An 18,619-nucleotide genomic window follows, 5' to 3' on the forward strand; every position below is an offset into this window, starting at 1 on the left:
AACTGTCCCTACTATGATGATTCAGTAATTGAAGATGCCTCAATCTTGTACCTTTACATTTTGACATATGGCCTCCTCCTTTTCTTCAACCTTTGTTGCAGAAAGTATTTGAGAGAGAAAGAATTGCTTAGTAGTATTTCACTACCTCAGCCTAGATTTGATACATGTCACTTCTACTCATTTATTTGGTCATAAAATTTCACATGTGGTGACATATATACAATGGAATACTACTCAGCCATAAAAAGGAACACATTTGAGTCAGTTCTAATGAGGTGGATGAACCTAGAGCCTATTATGTAGAGTGAAATAAGTCAGAAAGAGAAAAACAAATATTGTATGTTAATGCATATATATGGAATCTAGAAGGATGTACTGACAAATCTGTTCACAGAGCAGCAATGGAGACACAGACATAGAGAACAGACTTATGGACAAGGGTGGGGAAAGAGGGAGAGGGTGAGATAAATGGACAGAGTAGCATGGATGCATATATACTAGCACGTGTAAATAGAGAGCCAGTGGGAATTTGCTGTACAATTCAGGGAACTCAGACTGGGGCCCTGTAATAATCTAGAGGGTGGGACTAGGTGGGAGGTGGGAGGGAAATTCAAGAGGTAGAGGACTTATGTACACCTATGGTTGATTCATGTTGATATATGACAGAAATCAAACCAATTTTGTAAACCAATCATCAATCAATTACAAATAAATGTTTTAAAACAGAAATTGTCACAGGGCTTAGCATAACTGCCAAGGGGCTGAGAAATGTAGGCTCCCGTATTTATATCCTATTTTCTTGGGGAGGAAGAAAAGAAAGAATGGATATTCTCAAGGGTATTAGTAAGTATAGAGTCCCATCCCACAATATGTGAAATAATTTTAAGTGGTATAGAGAAGGTTTTTACAATTTTTGCTTGTTTTCAACATGTATTTGAAAAATGTAAGTGCACGCTGTAGCTGTGGCTTCATTTTATATAAATTTAAACTTAAATTGCAGATACTATAGTCTTATAAAAATGGTAGAAAGTGGCAAACAGATATCTAATATTTTAATAACACTGACCTAAAAGAACCACTGTGAAACTGAAATATTAGTATGTAAAACTTTAAGTAAACTGGGAGTACAAGGTGGGGCATTAGAATCTGCTCTTAGCCAATACCCTATGTGGTTCAGCAGCAGACTGTCTTGGACCACATGCTGGGAGGATTGTTTCAGAGGCCAGTTGCTCTTCTGCTGTTAAAATTGGGGAACCAGGGACAGGGGAGCCCGGAACTGCTGATAAGTTCTCAGTTCTGGCCTTTTTTCTCACTGCCTTGTTGCAACAGTTAACAACAAAGGGTTTGGACAGAAATATTTGACCTGGTAGGGAATACCTTCAGGACTACCATTTTCCTTCTTACTTGGTTTTTATTTTTGTCTCAGATTGTTCAAACTGGCAGTCCCACTCCTCTCAGATCAAATGTAATAATATCAATAGATATTACTGCTAGTTCCAAAAGCCTTTCCATTCACTTAAGCTCTTCATTCACTGTTGGAGCTGTCAGTTTTATTATTGTTATTTCTATTTACATGTTTTCTAAGGGTGCCTAGAAATCTCTCCCAAGGAAGATGGCTTTGATGTCCTAATTTGTCTATAACATTCTTTCTCCATGATGATTAATAGAAAACTCTTTTACTTTTTAAAAAAAAAAAAGTTTGGTTTGGATGGTAAGTTGTATGATGACCCTGCTCCTGAGAATTCTTTTATTTTATGATGTGAATGATTGATTTGGTCCTAATGACTCTTCATTCCTTTGCTTGTGGTTAGAAGGCAATGGCAACCCACTCCAGTGTTCTTGCCTGGAGAATCCCAGGGACGGGGAGCGTCGTGGGCTGCCGTCTATGGGGTCGCACAGAGTCGGACACGACTGAAGCGGCTTAGCAGCAGCAGCAGTATCAGAGCCACACAGAGGTAGCCGAGGCTATGGTTAGTATGTTTAATAGTCATTTTGGGGGGACATCATCTGTATGCTTTGTATAGACTAGAAAAAAGGTTAAAAGGACATAGAGAGAAGTTAAAGGGAGTAAGCAATGACATTGATGACTGAAGGATAAACCAAAGCACATTTTTGAGACACCCAAAGGAGTTCATGAATCTGGCACAGACTTCAAAATGCTCTAACCTTATCTAAAGGAGGACATATAAACACTGAAGATGAATCTGGGTGTATAGTGGTATGTATGTAACTAGCATCCATAACATTTATCCCTGTATCAGTAGTTAATGGTGTGAATTCTGTATCCTAATGAAATGGTTCTGAAATGTTACATTGCTTTAGTTTCATAATAGGGTTAGGACAGGCCCTGTACAAGCTTAAATGGAATTTCATTTGCATGAGTGTAGGCATGCATTTATAATAAAAGTTATATCCATCATATTTACTTTTTCTGGAATCCTACTGTTAGATAACACATCTAAAAGCTGCTATTTAATTTCTAGTTATTTCAATTCTGGAAGAAAGTAAAAGAGGATTCCAAAGGTATGTTATAGCACACTTAGAACAACTTTTAGGTCTATAGCTCATCAGACTGGCTCTTAAAATATGCAAGTGCCTACAGAGACCACCCCAGCTTAAAAGTATCTAAATACTTCATGTTACTTTACTGTTAAATAATGTTTAGAGTTTGTTATCTTTTGTAGACATTGGAAATCTAATTATTTATAATATCCAGTGACATTTACATTTTGCTGAATATACTTTGCTTGTAGTAGAACATATCATGCTTAGGCAAATGGGTAAAGAATGCTTGGTTCTACATTTGTTTATATATAATGCAAAATAACTCTGTTATCTTTTTGTTATAAATGCATTATTTTAAAACCATAATTCTCAAGAAGTGTTCTTAATCATTACCTTTTAAAATGCAGAATGAGAAAAAACGTTGAAATCGTTTGCTGATCATTAACTTTAAACTATCAAGTCAAATATCCATTCAAGTTTATTGGTATCTTACAATAATACCATTCATTTCCATGCCAACAGCTATGGAGTGTTTGGTTTAGTTTTTGAGATTGATTGAAAGTAGATTGTAAAAAGTTGACCTATTGTGTTAAGCTTATTTACACATAGTGTCTTGGAAAATAAATTCTAAAAGTGCATAGCAGTTGAACCCCAAGGTATTTTACATCCCAACTTTTCTAGTATCTACTGGGATCTGTCCCATAGAGAATCTCACTTACTATAGTTATCTTATATAGGAGAAGAATCACCTCAAAAGTTAATTATTCCAAAATTTGAGATGAAATTTATGATCTGCTTATAAAAAAGAATTTGCTTTTGATTTGAAGAATTTGTACATTTGAAGAATGGCACAAGACACTTTGTTAGTTTTAACACATCGACAAAACAATCACAGACATTTTTTCAGGTTCTTGAAATGCTTTCCTTATAGCAGTTGAAAATGACATTTCTAAGATGCAATCAATATAAAAAGGCAAAAATGTGAAAACAATACAATTTCAGTGAAAAGGGGAAAAAAATCAATTTGGGTACTGAATGGTGACAGATAGATTGTTTAAAATGAATCTGTATTTACTCAAGGGTTAATCCTGATGAGTGAGAATTTAAAAGCCCTTCCTGACCCTCCATCCTCTTAGGTTATACTGATTTTTAAGTAAGCAGCCTATTGTATATCATTCTCCCTCCTGATTCCACTTTTCCATCAAAATGTGAACTTCTCTCCTGTCGCTGAGTGACGCGGGGCCAATAATACTGGGAGGGCGGGTGGGACGAGGGCACGTGGACCAGAAACACTTCCTAGAAACAGCAAGTATGCTGCTCAACCCCGCCTGAACTTTCCCGGTAAACACAGCTCGCCGACAGCGGCATCCCTGCTGGGTGGATCCTGCAACTCCTGGAGGGAATGGCACTTCTTGTTTTTAATTAGCAAGGTGAAAGGTGAATTAAAACTAGCTGTTTGGCAAGTCAGTGCAAGAAGCTGACTTCTGAGAGGCTTCAAGGAGCCAGAAGAGAAGAGGAGCTCCACGGGGGTGAAGGCAGTGCGTGTGCTGAGCTTGTTGTTGTTTTTTCTGAATGAATCGCTTGCATAAGTGACTCAGATAATACAGTTTCTTCCTGAATCTCCCCGCTTAGTGACTGAAAAGAGCTCTAGGCAGGACATGGCAGTGAAGATTCACTCCTTGGAATGTCCTCTTGCTCCGGGCTTATAAACAACTGTCCTGGGGAAAGGCAGGTTTTACATATCCAAACACAGCCTGACAAATGGCACTTTGGAACTGTGCTTTCTGATGACAACGCGTTCGATTTGTGACAAAGCCTCTCTCGTACGCTGCCCCTGGAGGGGAGTCCTAAGTAAAACTCACCCCGCCAGAGAGTGAGGATCGCAGCGGCAGGCAGCATGGCATCGCCTGGGCACCTCGTCACCTGGCTCCTGTGGGGCTACTTGCTGGAGCTGTGGACAGGAGGTCATACAGCTGACACCCCGCACCCCCGCTTACGCCTGTCACATAAAGGTAGGTGACCTTTTGTTTAGAAAAAAATGAGAAAAAAATTAAAATCATTTAACACTGATCTTTGGTCTCCAGACTCTTAGCATGCACCTGAAAAAAATTACTGCAAAATTGACTGAAGCTTCTAAGTACCTTTAATGAATAGGTCATGGCTAACCACAGCTGAAAATAGTGTAAAATCACAGGCTAACTTTAGAGATGTTATTTTTGTCTTGTAAATATTAGGTTTTGTTAATAAGTTCACTCACTAGCTGACACAACAGGAGAGAGAAGGAAGCAGGTTGTAAAAAGCTTTGAGGGGCTGAATCCACCAAGTTAGCAGTGGGTATTTAAATATCAATTCATGCATAAAGGGAAGCAAAGATGTTAGGCAAGGGCTGTAGAAATAGAGGTGCAATTGATTTTTTTGTTTTGTGTTGTCCGTAATGGGGATGAGAAGAGGAAAAAAGATTCTTGAGAATAAAATGATTCCTTGCCCATTATAACAAAGTCATCACTGTGTGATTAAAATGACTCACAACTGTTATAAACTAGCTTTCCAATTAAATTGATTACTAGAAATTTTTTATATGTGGCAAGAAAAAAATCAGTTAACAATCCCTGTAAACTGGTTTATATTGATTTAAAGTGTTAGATACTATACACTAGCATCTACTCTTTTTTTAATGTAAATTTGTATTGCTTAATTGAAGATCTATATTCAATTGAAACGTTTATTTTATTCTGCTACTATGTTTTGTAAAGCAGCATTTAGTCATAAATAAATGATCAAATGATAGCTTTTGCATCAAGGTCCTTAAAAGCCAGTCATGAATAGGTTTGATGACCCTTCCCATAAACAGACAAACAAGCAACAAACAAAACCCATATCTATGAAAGTGACTTTGCTGACTTAAAAGTTTTTTGAAATAAATTTTCAGGAAAGAAGTATTTGTTATCATTAATCATTGAGACAGATAATAGATGGAATAGTGAAAATTACATAAGAAACATTTTTCAATTGTGTAAGCTTTTACATTGTCTCCCACTGTAGAAAGTATCCTGTATTTTTAAAATGAGTATAATCTTTTTTTTAAGTGTTACTATTTTTTTAAATTTTATTTTATTTTTAAACTTTACAATATTGTATTGGTTATGAGTGTAATCTTTACCAGAAGGAGAAACCAAACAGGAGGCCTCAATTTTAATGACACTTTTTTTGTTGTTTTTTATTGGACAATTATCAGTTGATTTGATTATAGAAATGTCTCATTTTATAACAGCTAAAAATCTGTGGATATTTTCTTAGTTTAAATAGATTTCTGATAATACTCCCAAGTATGTAGCATAAATTTAAGAAACACTTGACCCTGCATTTGTAAAGTATTTAAAATATAGTGCCTAGAATTGGTACAATTTATTTGATTTGGCAAGATGTATTATGGTATGTACCAACATACATATTCCTAAGAAGGTAAGATCAAATATACCTAAATGCTAAAATTTGATGTGATGGGATATGGACACATAAGGATGTCAGAGAAAGAAAACATAATAATGGATTCTTTTTCTATTGTAGATAAGTGGATAAGCTGCCAAATTTGTCAAGTTACCATTCTGCTATGCATGGTATCAACCTTCTATACATTATTACTCTGATGCTTATTTTTTTGATAGCTCAATATCAGTGTTTCCAGAGATATCTCGTTTTAATATTTTTCCTTGGGGAACTTCTAATTTAGTCAGAGCATACCAGAACTCTGGTACATAATGTTGTCATCAGCCTCATCTTCAACACATCTCTCTTGATCAGAGGAGTAACTGTAACTGATTTTACGAGTTGTGTTAAGTGATGTGGGAGGACCACTGCTTGTATCTATGGATACTAAACTGAAAACTGCCGTAAGATTTCCTCTTGGCTTTTCTTAACCTTTTGATTTAATGGCACTAGCTGAAAACGTGCAATGTTGTGCTTTTATATAAAGATAGTATAGAGTTACCTGAAAATAGGATGTTCCCACCTGTGCAGTTTAATTGCCAAAGTCAGTTACGATATCACACCAGAGATGCAACCTGAAGCAGCAAATGCCTCCTGCACTGCAGGTGTTTCATTGAAAGGGAAGCGCAGAACTGTCAGAGTAGGGACATTCTGTCCCATTAATACAGTAAAAATAACACATTCACCTCTCTGCACTTCAGAATCAATGGACATTTTAGCAGTGTCCAAACACTGGGGACAGAATATTTTAGAGTATACTCTTTTGCTATCATAAATGATATCCAAATAGGTGAAATTTTAGTAGTCAGTAAATTAGGTGATTAATATTGTAAATGAATGCATGGTCATGAAAAATAAGATACATGAGACATAAGTAATCTAGCACCTTTGCACTGCTGCCTGACCCCCTGTGGAGAAATCCAATAAGGCTTCCTGGAGGTGGTCTACTAGATATATCCAGGGATTCATTTCATAGCAGTGGTCTATGCCATGTGGGAAAACGACAAGCATCTTTCTTATATCTTTCATTATCAAGATGGTGCTGGAGACCACAAGCCTCGTGTTTCTTCCCAAAGAGGAGGAGAAAGTCTCAGTGTCCTATATTAATATAAAGCTTTAATTAAATTATATAAAAATATGTTAAGAAAAAAAGTATCCAGGAATTGCCCTTTTTCCTCTCTCCTTCATTCTTCTCTAACCCCGGAAGTGGCATGTTCTTCAACAGAGCTTGAAAGGAGAAGACCATCAAGATCAAAAGGGAGAAAGGGAGGTGAGGAAGGGGGACAAAGTAGAACATTGGGATCAAATATGGAGCATCTTATAGCTTATTCCTCACTGCTCTCCGCCCACAGTGGGATAATATTGAATTCTTCCCTCTTCTGCTGAATATCCATTCCACTCTGATATTAAGCAAAGATGCTAACTAAAGGCAAGCCTTGTAAATAAAGAAATGAAATTTGCCTTTATTGAGGCAATACATATATCTTTGAATGCCTTTTACAGGTTCAGGATAAATTGGGTTAACCAAAACATGCAAAGATAAAATGGCAAGATTTTGTCCTGCCCTATCAGAATGTTCAGTCAAGATATGGGTTGAGATTAACTATGTCAGACAAGTATTTGAAAGTTTCTGAACAGTTAAGAATTTATCACCAGTTTTATAGCCAATACCCTAAAGAGGGTAATTTTGATATAATTAGTATGCATTTATAATATTCTACCCAAGGATGTCTTTGAAAAGTAGCTATAAGCCTCATGACCGAAAGGCATGAGAATGAAGGCAAGAGAATAGAGGGAGAGGTGTCCTGGTGGATTCAGGCACTTCCCTCTGCTGATGTCTGGTCTCTCCTTACTTTCACCATCCGGCATTAATGAGGTTACAGGGAAGGCAAAAATATAGCCTTCCTGATAATAGAGCTTGAAGAAGAAAAAAAACAAATGAGGAAAGAAGCCCATGTCAAAGAAGAAATCCCAGTGCATGTGGAAAGTCCCAGAAATGCAATCAAGGGAGGTTCCAGATGGGGTAGGTGTTCAAAGACCCCAGAAGGGACTTCACAATTGCAGAAGCCAAGAAGAATGTCTGCTGATAAGCAGAGGGTGTTATCCCAGGATGTTTGATGAAAAGATAGCTAAATAAAGACATAAATATGGCAGAAATTAAACAGTGAAAGTCACTCAGGCTTGTCCGACTCTGCGACCCTGTGGACTGCAGCCCACCAGGCTCCTCTGTCCATGGGATTCTCCAGGCCAGAATACTGGAGTGGGTTGCCATGCCCTCCTCCAGGGAGCATCCCAGGAAGTGAGCCCAGGTCTACTGTACTGCAGATCGATTCTTTATCATCTGAATCACCAGGGAAGCCCAAATATGACAGAGGATCATTGCTAAAATATGTTGATATTATAAATGTAGATTTGAGCATTGAATACATATCTATACGTATAAATATGGGATAGTATTAACTAGTCTATCTGTATTTTAATATTATAAGCAATTAAATGAATATTTTTCATAGTTCAGTGAGCTCAGATTTGAAGTGAGAGGTCTCTACTCCAGCTATAATCTTTCCAATTATACTATTGGTAGTTATCTGTGCCTCAGTTTCCTTATTTGAAAATAGTGATAGTACTGATATTTTTCACTGGGTTTTTGAGAAGGTCAAAACAGAACAATAATACTATAAAAGCATACTTTATAACCTAAAAATTATCTTATTGATGTTTCCTGAAGATTGATAGAAAATGAGAATATTAGAAGGAAACATATTCTAAAGATAAACAAACTTTTGGAAATCCTTAACTTTGGATATCAATAAATCCCAGCATCTATAATGCTAGAATAGATGACAGCAAAATTTGGTCGTGATTTGCATAAAATTTGTAATCTATCCTGAATGCATTCACTCCAAATCCCATTTCGTACCTTTGACCTCTACTTATAGTAATTTATAAGATAATTACATCATCTGTATATTCCAAGATTCATGGTCAATATTTTTACAATAGAAGTCTGCATATATCTATTTATTATGCATACTCACCTTACACCACACATTTTAGAATTGTTTTTCCATTTATACAAAAAAAAATGAGATAAAATTCTAGGATAATACAATAATAAATAAGTTTTGAATGATTATCCTAAAGGTTGTAGTATTTATTTTATATCCAGGGCCAGTTGAAAAAAGGCAGTGACTGAGCCAGTTTTTCCTGAACCGGCTCATAGCTTGGGTTTCTCAGCCAGTAACTAGGTACTAGCAATAATGACATTAGTTTCACATCCCTGTGTGGTTAATAAATAAAACTGGTTATAAGGTATGATTCATAAAGAAAGTAGATTCAAAGGATCCGGGGGTGAATACAAACCTGATATCTGGATCTCCATGAGGGAGAGTTAGTGAGAATTAATTGATAAGTTTATTAAGAAACAGTTTATATTTGAAAAAAAAAAAAAGAAGCCACTGGGTAAGATGAAAGGATTACAGTAAGTTTTGTTGAGTTTTTTTTTACACAGAATGTACTTTTCATAGAAGTCTATATAATGATTTTAAATAACACTATTCTTTGTATTTTCATCTGTTACAAATATTGCTCGTGTATCACAGAAATGCACCTGGATAATCAAAAGCTTCAGAATGGCTCTATGAATTATTCAGTTCATATGTATATGTTGAGTATGACAGTGAGAAAACAGTTATCTTTAATGTAAAATAGGGTGAGGGGAGGTCAGAATTAGAGAAAGTTGTAAATAAATGGATTGGAGAAGGAAATGGCAACCCACTCCAGTGTTCTTCCCCCAGGGACAGGGAAGCCTGGTGGGCTGCCGTCTCTGGGGTCGCACAGAGTCGGACACGACTGAAGCGACTTAGCAGCAGCAGCAGTAAATAAACGGGGCCAATTTTGGACCAAAAAATGATTTAGTCATATAAAATCATGTCTCAAAAATTTTGTGAAGACTGTGTTCTATACATAATAAAGAACCAATACTTGTTCTTGACTAAAAAAATACATGCAGTAATCATGTTGTCACAATGGAATATTCTTTCAAAAGTTTGTGTTACAGTATTATTTTATTGTCCATGTCAGATTTGTCAATTAATGAGGGTATTTCATAGAGATGGTCTGTCTTCCTGTCTGGGATAAGATGACTTGGTGGCCCCAGTTCTATGACCATATAATAAAGCACCAAACATCAAATTGGTCATTGCTAGTAAAAATTATTGTTAGCAATCTGCTAAGTAGTTTTCTTTCATCAAAGATATCTGTTGGAATCATCCTGGGGGGTTCTTCGTGGGAGAGCATACAAAGATTTACATGAAAGATTTACTTTATCTTTGTGTGTGAAACTCTTCTGTGGTTTAGTAGAGGAATTTAGTCTGCAGGAATCCAGAAATGACACTTTGTATGCATGCATGCCCCTTCATACACAGCCACTGCAGTGTTAAAATGGTCTAGTAAGTTCAGTCTCAGAGAATTTAAAAGAAAACAAAGCTGAAATTATACCACTTACAACATTTTCCTAACGGCGTAAAGATTTCGATTATTTTCTTGGTTTAAACAGGATCAATTGCTATTAGTAGTCTTTAGCACAACATCTGATACTTTGGAATATCATATAAATTATACAAAGGATGATGATTCTTTTAATGGAGAATTTTTTCCAGGTATGGTTTTACATAACATTTGGAGCGTAAGAGAAACTATCAATGTCATTAGTTATTTCTTGGGCTTAAGCAAGCATTATTCTTTGTACTCATGTAAAGGATGATAATGACAAGACTGGATATTTTATCAGCTGGATTTTCTGGACTATGAATGAAAAAGATATGTTAATACCTCATTTGAACCAAGTAGTATAATTTCTGATAGTGGAGAACATTTTCTGTCAGAGAATGTGATGATTTCAAAAACAGGGATGTTTGTGGAATTGATAAATTGATTTCCTATAGCCCTGGTGGGTGGTCAAAGCAATTGGTGGCTTGGGCCCAATGCTTAGTTCAGAATATTCCCACCATAAGGCCCCATTGCCCTGGTAACTTTGACTCTACAACTAGTATGGAAAAGGAAAAGAGAAATTCATGACTTGCCTGATTTCTAGGGCTTAAAAACATATTTCTACTTCTATCTTTAATCATCACTGCTTTCTGGTCAAGGACTTAGCTCATAGCCTTGGCACAGTGCTCACAGAAAAGTAGTTTAGTCCCAAGAATTACAAAACACTCTCGCATTCTAATGTCAATAGCCTAAAACTCTAGATTTTGGATGTTGCTTATGGCTGCATGACTTGAGAAAGTTACTTATCTTTTCTGGGTATGAATTTTCTCATTTTTAAAATGGGATAATATTTAACTTGCAGCATCCTGGAAAGAATTACACGAGATACTGCAAATTAGTGTGGTAAATACTTTAGCTTTAGGAAGCTTTTCATAAATTACTCATGAATCAGAAGAGGTTCAGGGAGAATTAGCCTACTCTTGTTCCCTTTTTTATTCTAAAAGCAATCATGAGTTAATTATTAACTTAACCTCTTAAAATAAGGGAAAATCTTTAATCAGTTTTTTTTTTTTTTTAACTTGAAAGCAAAGTTTTTTGGTTTTGTTTTTAAATGAAGTCCACCTGTAAATGGAGTAGATAACTGGAAAGAAAATAGGATTTGGGTATCTGTTATGCTTGTAAGTTACCATAAGGTTATTTTATTGATAAATTAAGGAAAGTTGGAACTTTATCTGATGGCACTTTGGGGACAAGAGACCAAAGCCATAAAATAAACAGAAGTTACTAACAAAGGTAATTGTAGACCCAGCTTTGTAAGACACAATGGAACAGATATTACTAAGAACAGATCACACTGTCAGAAGTTAAACCAAACAGTGGCCTGTAAGCAATCAGCCCAACATACATTGTTTGCTTTGAAAGGGGGAGAAAGCTTTCCATTCTACCTTTCCCCTGGACAAACAGGTAAGGTATATGCTGCCCAGCACAGTTCCTTACCCTTAGTAGGTGTTCAGTCAGTGTTCACTGACCAGGTATGTGAATAAAGCACAATGATTTAGAGCAGCCTTTTTTTTTTTTTTTTTTAAAGAAATGCCTGATACTTGGGTGGGGTGAAGAGTACCAAAGAAACTAAGGAATCCAGAACAAATATTTATGGCTCCTTTGATAAAACACACGAGGAGAAAGGCTGGGGCTTTCTCTGCCTGTTCACCTTCCTTCACCACAGGTTTGCATTGTGTGGAGCTACTGGGGCCTCCAGACACCTTCCAACAGGTCAACCATATTCTCTAATCTATAATTAGTCCTCTTTAAAACAAAACAAAACCTACTTTTTGATGCTCTTCTCATTCTTGAACGATCACCACAACTACTTCCTTTACTTCTCTATCATTTGTTTCTTTGACTTCTCAGTGTTGTCACCAACCCCCTTCTCTCTTATTCTCCCCACCTTTATTTTCCAGATAGATATTATGATTTCTTCCCTACTTTAAGCCAAAGGTGAAATGAAAGCATTTTAAGTGAATGATGTCTATTTACTGGTCTGAGTTTACCTGAGTATTTATTTTATTGGCTAGTTCAATGAATAGAAGACATAACTTTACTCATTAGGTGTAAAAATGTGTTGAAATGTATGGCTTAGGAAATAATGAAATAGTAAATAGCTTACTAGTGACTTGGACAACTTACCCTGTTTATGTAACCAGAGGGTGGCTGATATTCCCAGCACCGTGACACTGTGGGGACTGGAAGGGGAGAATTAGGGTCCTGAGCAGAGCCTGCCAGCCTGTTCCCTCTGTGGATAATGTTGAGCTTAGTGTAAAAATATTAATTATGTAAAACTATCTATTTCCAGGTAGCTTTGGTTCATTTTCTCTGAGTTATGATTTTTTAACTCATTGAAACCACAATAGACAGGGTGTTTTATTTACAGGATAGAGCAGAAGAGTAGCATCCCTAAGGCTATGTCTCAGTGGTGACTTTAGGTGGCGCAACCAACTCCAGAAGCAGAAAAGAACAGCAGCAATGAAAATAGGAATAAAAACGTGAGGGGTCAGTTGGGGACATTGACCTTTTCCCTCCTGACTAGTTTCCTCCCAGGAAATGATGGGAACTGAGGAGAGCTTTAAATTCAAAGCTCAGGATGCACTGTGGAAATAAAGCGAAGAGGAAATGTGCTGACCGTGTTGCATATAGCTATTCACTCCTGCTGATTGCTTTTTTCCTAACCCTGAGTCAAAAATTTATCACGGACCATGTGACTTCAGAGATCCTTTCCAATTCTAGAAATGTAGGTCTCTTTCTCCTCCCAGTGTGTCTCATTTCTCCAAAACACTTTGAACGTTTTATTAGGAGACAGCCTGTGCTAGTGGAAAGAGTATGTATGGGTTCAGAGTTTTAAAAAATCCTAGATTTGAATCTACAGCTTATCCTATTTGATGTCATATTATTGATGCTAAATCATTGAACTTCTTTGGAGGCTTAATTTCCTCCTAAGTACACAGGAACTAATTACTATCTCATGTGATTGTTGTAGAAAATAGAAATATACCATGGAGATGTAGGATATTGTGAAATAATGACATTATATTTTCTGACTTATGTGTCTTTAACTATGTTTTAACATCCTTGAGGGCAAGGAGTATTTTTTTGGTGAGATCCTTGTGGGCCAAAATAAAGGGACTTAATCAGATCATTCCTAAACACTGGAGGTTTAGTATCTACTGAGTAAAAACAAAACAAACAAACAAAAAAAAGTTTTATGATTGTTTTTGGCTTCCATGTTATGGTCAAAATGACAAAAGTTTATTTCTTTAAGAGGTAGAGCTACTGCTGAATAATTAACCCGAGAGAGGCTTAGTTGAGCTTCATCTCAGAGGAGATAATATTACTTATGATACTTTTCTTACACTCTTCCTCCAAAGTAGGGGCTGAGAGGAGATAGACACTGGGATTAATCCAGTGCTGTACAAAGTGTCCGGGACTGGCAACACTAGCATCCCCTGTGAGCTACTGAATTAGGTTGTTGTTCAGTCACCAAGTCATGTCTGACTCTTTGCGACCCCATGGACTGTAGCATGCCAGGCTTCCCTGTCCTTCACCATCTCCTGAAGTTTGCCCAAGTTCCTGTCCATCGCACTGGTGATGCCATCCAACCATCTCATCCTCTGTCACTCTCTCCTGCCTTCAATCTTTCCCTGCATTAGGGTCTTTTCCAATGAGCTGACTGTTCACATCAGGTGGCCCAAGTATTGGAGCTTCAGTTTCAGCATCATTCTCTCCAATGAGTATTTAGGATTGATTTCTTTTAAGATTACTTGCTGGGCAAAGGGCTTTCAAGAGTCTACTCCAGCACCACAATTTGAAAGCATCAGCTCTTCCATGCTCTGCCTTCTTTATGTTCCAACTCTCACAAGTGTATGTGACTACTGGAAAGACTACAGCCTTGCATATAAGGACCTTTGTTGCAAAGTGATGTCTGTGCTTTTAAACACACTCTCTAGGCTTGTCATAGCTTTCCTTTCAAGAAGCAATCATCTTCTAATTTCATGACTACGGTCACTATTCACAGTGATTTTAGAGCCCAAGAAAAGGAAATTTGTCACTGCTTCCACCTTTTCCCCTTCTATTTGCCATGATGTGATGGGACCAGATGCCATGATCTTAGTTTTGTGTTTTTTTTTTTTTTTAATACTGAGTTTTAAGTCAACTTTTTCACTCTCCTCCTTCATCCTCAGCAAGATGTTCTTTAGTTCCTCTTTGCCTTCTCCCATTATAGTGGTATCATCTGCATATCTGAGATTGTTGATATTTCTCCTGGTAATCTTGATTCCAGCTTGTAACTTATCCAGCCCGGCATTTCTCATGATGTGCTGTACATGTAAGTTAAATAAAAGGATGACAATGAACAGCCTTATCATGCTCCTTTCTCAATCCTGAACTAGTCATTTGTTCCATACAAGGTTCTAACTGTTGCTTCTTCTTCCACATACAAATTTCTCAGGAGATAAGTAAGATATCTGGTATTATCATCTCTTCAAGAATTTTCTGCAGTTTGTTATGATCCACAGAGTCAAAGGCTTTAACGTAGTCAATGAAACAAAGGTAGATGTTTTTCTGGAATTCCCTTGTTTTTTCTATGATCCAGTGAATCTTGGCAATTTGATCTTTGGTTCCTCTGCCTTTTCTAAACCCAGCTTGAATGTCTGGAAGTTCTTGGTTCACATAATGCTGAAGCTTGGCTTGGAGGATTTTGAGTATAACCTTACTAGCATGGGAGATGAGTGCAATTATCTGGGTTTGAACATTCTTTAGTACTGCTCTTCATGGGAATTTGGATAAGGATTGACCTTTTCCAGTTCTGTGGCCACTTCTGCGTTTTCCAAATTTGCTGACATATTGAGTGCAGCCCTTTAATAGCATTATCTCCGCGAGCTTTATTGACAGCAGTGCTTCCTAAGATCCACTTGACTTCACACTCAGTTCTGGAGGCTTGCTGAGTCAGTAATTCTGGGGCTCAGGATTCTGTGTTTTAACAAACCCTGCAGGGGATTCCTTTATTTTTTTATTTTTGGAAGACAATTGCTTTACAATGTTACTTTGGTTTCTGCCATATATCAACATGAATCAGTCATAGATATACATATGTCCCCTTCCTCTTGAATCTCCCTCCTACCTCCCACCCCATCCCACCCCTCTAGAGAGTCACAGAGGACAAGGCTGAGCTCCCTGTACTATACAGCAACTTCCCATTAGCCATCTGTTTTACACAGGGTAATGTATATATTTCAGTGCTACTCTCTCTCTCCTTCCTTCGCTGTATGCACAAGTCTGTTCTGTATATCTGAGTCTCTATTCCCTGCAGGGAATTCTTAATGCACTCTTAAGTATGGGAAATACTAGGCTAAGTGTTTGGGATGATGCTACAGAGGAGCCTTGCTTTCATCTTAACTTTTTCATTTTTCCTCCTTCAGATCTATCACCCAGATATATCATAAGTGACAGCAGGTTAAGGTGTTATTTATTTAAATTTCCAAATTACAGCCTTAATCTTCAAAAATATATTTAAATTCATAAATATCGATTATGCCATTCTCTGCCTATTATGTTTTTCTATTAGATAAGATATATATATATAGTATATACAGTTATTGATAATCATTTAATATATAAATTAAATCTTTTAATAATTTTTCATGGCATAAACTGTTACACATGGTGCTATCACTGAGTTTAGATAAGAAAACATTTACAATTAGTGGATTGTGGAAAAGCATTTTGTAAGATTCCAGGTATCCTTTATCTCTCAATGGAAAGTTTTCTCCGACCAATGAAGCTAGGTGCACTTCATTCCTGTTACACATCCTGATCTTTCCCTTAATGGATTCAGAAGTTTCTATATCTTTTTAATAGTTATTCACTCAATCATTCACTTAATACATAACTATTTGTTGAGCTTCTTCAGTGTTTTAGATACTAGGCATCATGCTAGGAATTTTAGAATAAAAAACATAGTTCGCTAAATGGAATTTAGTATACTGGGTTGTAGCCTGGAACAGTGCAAAAATATTAGGTAAAAATTAAGGAAATCTGAACGGAGTATGAGTTTTAGCTAATAATAATGTATCTATGTTAGCTCATTAACTGTGACAAATGTACCGCACTAATGTAAACTGTTAATAACAGAGGAAACTGGCAGTGGGTTTATGGAAACTTTTATACTAGTTTCACAACTTTTCTGTGAATCTAAAACTATTCTAATATTAAAAGTTTATTAAAAGACACACACACACAAACACACACACACATACTGCCTCTACTCAAACCCTTTCTCCAAGAAGCTTAAGACTAGTTGTAAAAGAGACAAGTTGTGATAAAGAAGGATTTTTTTTTTTTTTTTAACATATTAAAGGTTAGAACAAAGTGCTACAGAAGCGTGGAGTGGGGGATGAAACAACCAGAGCTCAGTCTGGGAGGTAAATAGGAGGAGACTGCTTGAAAAATAATGAGCAAACTGTGTGTCTTAGACCATCCTGCCACCATTCCTGCTAAGCTCCCAGTGCCACCCCTCTACATATAATACACTGTCTCCTCCTAGACAAATAGGTATGTAATTAACTGAATTTCATTGTATTCATTGTTATACTACTGGTAGCATCACAAGCGCTCTCTATTCATGTTAAATTAAATGGCCTCATTTCTATATGACTTTAAGGAATTGTTATTTTCTTTGTATGACTAATATGAGATTAATACACATTCATGAGTAGATTTTGAAAGTTTTGAAGGCAAGTATATTGCATTTTATTGTTTAAATCCTTAGAATCTAACAAATTTAAGGTACTTAATAAATTTGGACTGTGAAGAAAGCTGAGAACCAAAGAATTGAAGCTTTTGAACTGTGGTGTTGGAGAAGACTCTTGAGAGTCCCTTGGACTACAAGGAGATCCAACCAGTCCATTCTAAAGGAGATCAGCCCTGGTGTTCTTTGGAAGGAATGATGCTAAAACTGAAAGTCCAGTATTTTGGCCACCTCATGCAAAGAGTTGACTCATTGGAAAAGACACTGATGCTGGGAGGGATTGGGGGCAGGAGGAAAAGGGGACAACAGAGGATGAGTTGCCTGGATGGCATCACCGACTTGATGGATGTGAGTCTGAGTGAACTCCGGGAGTTGGTGATGGACAGGGAGGCCTGGCGTGCTTTGATTCATGGGGTTGCAAAGAGTCAGACATGACTGAGTGACTGAACTGAACTGAACTGAATAAATTTATCATACCTATTTCACTTAATGTAAAAATATTTCATTATGTCTGAAAGTGAAAGTGAAAGTCTCCTGATGTACTTTTATGTCCGACTCTTTGCAAGCCCATGGACTATACAGTTCATGGAATTCTCCAGGCCAAAATACTGGAATGGGTAGTCTTTCCCTTCTCCAGGGGATCTTCCCAACCCAGGGATCGAATCCAGATCTCCCGCATTGCAGGCAGATTCTTTACCTGCTGAGACAGAAGGGAAGCCCAAGGATACTAGAGTGGGTAGCCTCTCGCTTCTCCAGAGGATCTTCCTGACACAGGAGTTGGACCAGGGTCTCAATTCTGCAAGCTGATTCTTTACCAACTGAGCTATCAGGGAAGCCCCTTATTATGTCTATTCACATTAGTATTATCTATCTTCATTCTTTTTTTTTTTTCACATTTTATTTTTTTATCTATTTTTTTTATTAGAGGCTAATTACTTTACAATATTGTATTGGTTTTGCCATACATCAACATGAATCTGCCACAGGTGTACACATGTTCCCTATCCTGAACCCCCCTCCCACCTCCCTCCCCATACCATCCCTCTGGGTCATCCCAGTGCACCAGCCCCAAGCATCCTGTATCCTGCATCAAACCTGGACTGGCCATTCATTTCTTATATGGTATTATACATGTTTCAATTCCATTCTTCTAAATCATCCCCCCCTCCCTCTCCCACAGAGTCCAAAAGACTGTTCTATACATCTGTGTCTCTTTTGCTGTCTCGCGCACAGGGTTATCATTACCATCTTTGTCTGATGCAATATATAACTAGATTCCTAAAAAAAAAAAAAAAAAAGATGGCAGAAAGTGAGATGCTGGAACTTGGGGGAGCGTTC

The 18,619-nt window shown here is 37.1% G+C and overlaps 1 protein-coding gene across 1 annotated transcript in view; it reads left to right on the forward strand.

Moving 5' to 3' along the window:
* The first annotated feature begins 3,763 nt into the window (after nucleotides 1–3,763).
* SEMA3E (semaphorin 3E) overlaps nucleotides 3,764–18,619 on the forward strand; it is a 273,615-nt gene continuing 258,759 nt past the window's right edge. Inside the window, exon 1 of the mRNA XM_003585955.6 lies at nucleotides 3,764–4,517. Coding sequence (XP_003586003.2) covers nucleotides 4,403–4,517 — 115 coding nt within the window. The 5' untranslated portion in view covers nucleotides 3,764–4,402. The remainder of the gene's footprint in view (nucleotides 4,518–18,619) is intronic.

Source organism: Bos taurus, chromosome 4 (genome assembly GCF_002263795.3).
Source record: "Bos taurus isolate L1 Dominette 01449 registration number 42190680 breed Hereford chromosome 4, ARS-UCD2.0, whole genome shotgun sequence".
Taxonomy (NCBI): domain Eukaryota; kingdom Metazoa; phylum Chordata; class Mammalia; order Artiodactyla; family Bovidae; genus Bos; species Bos taurus.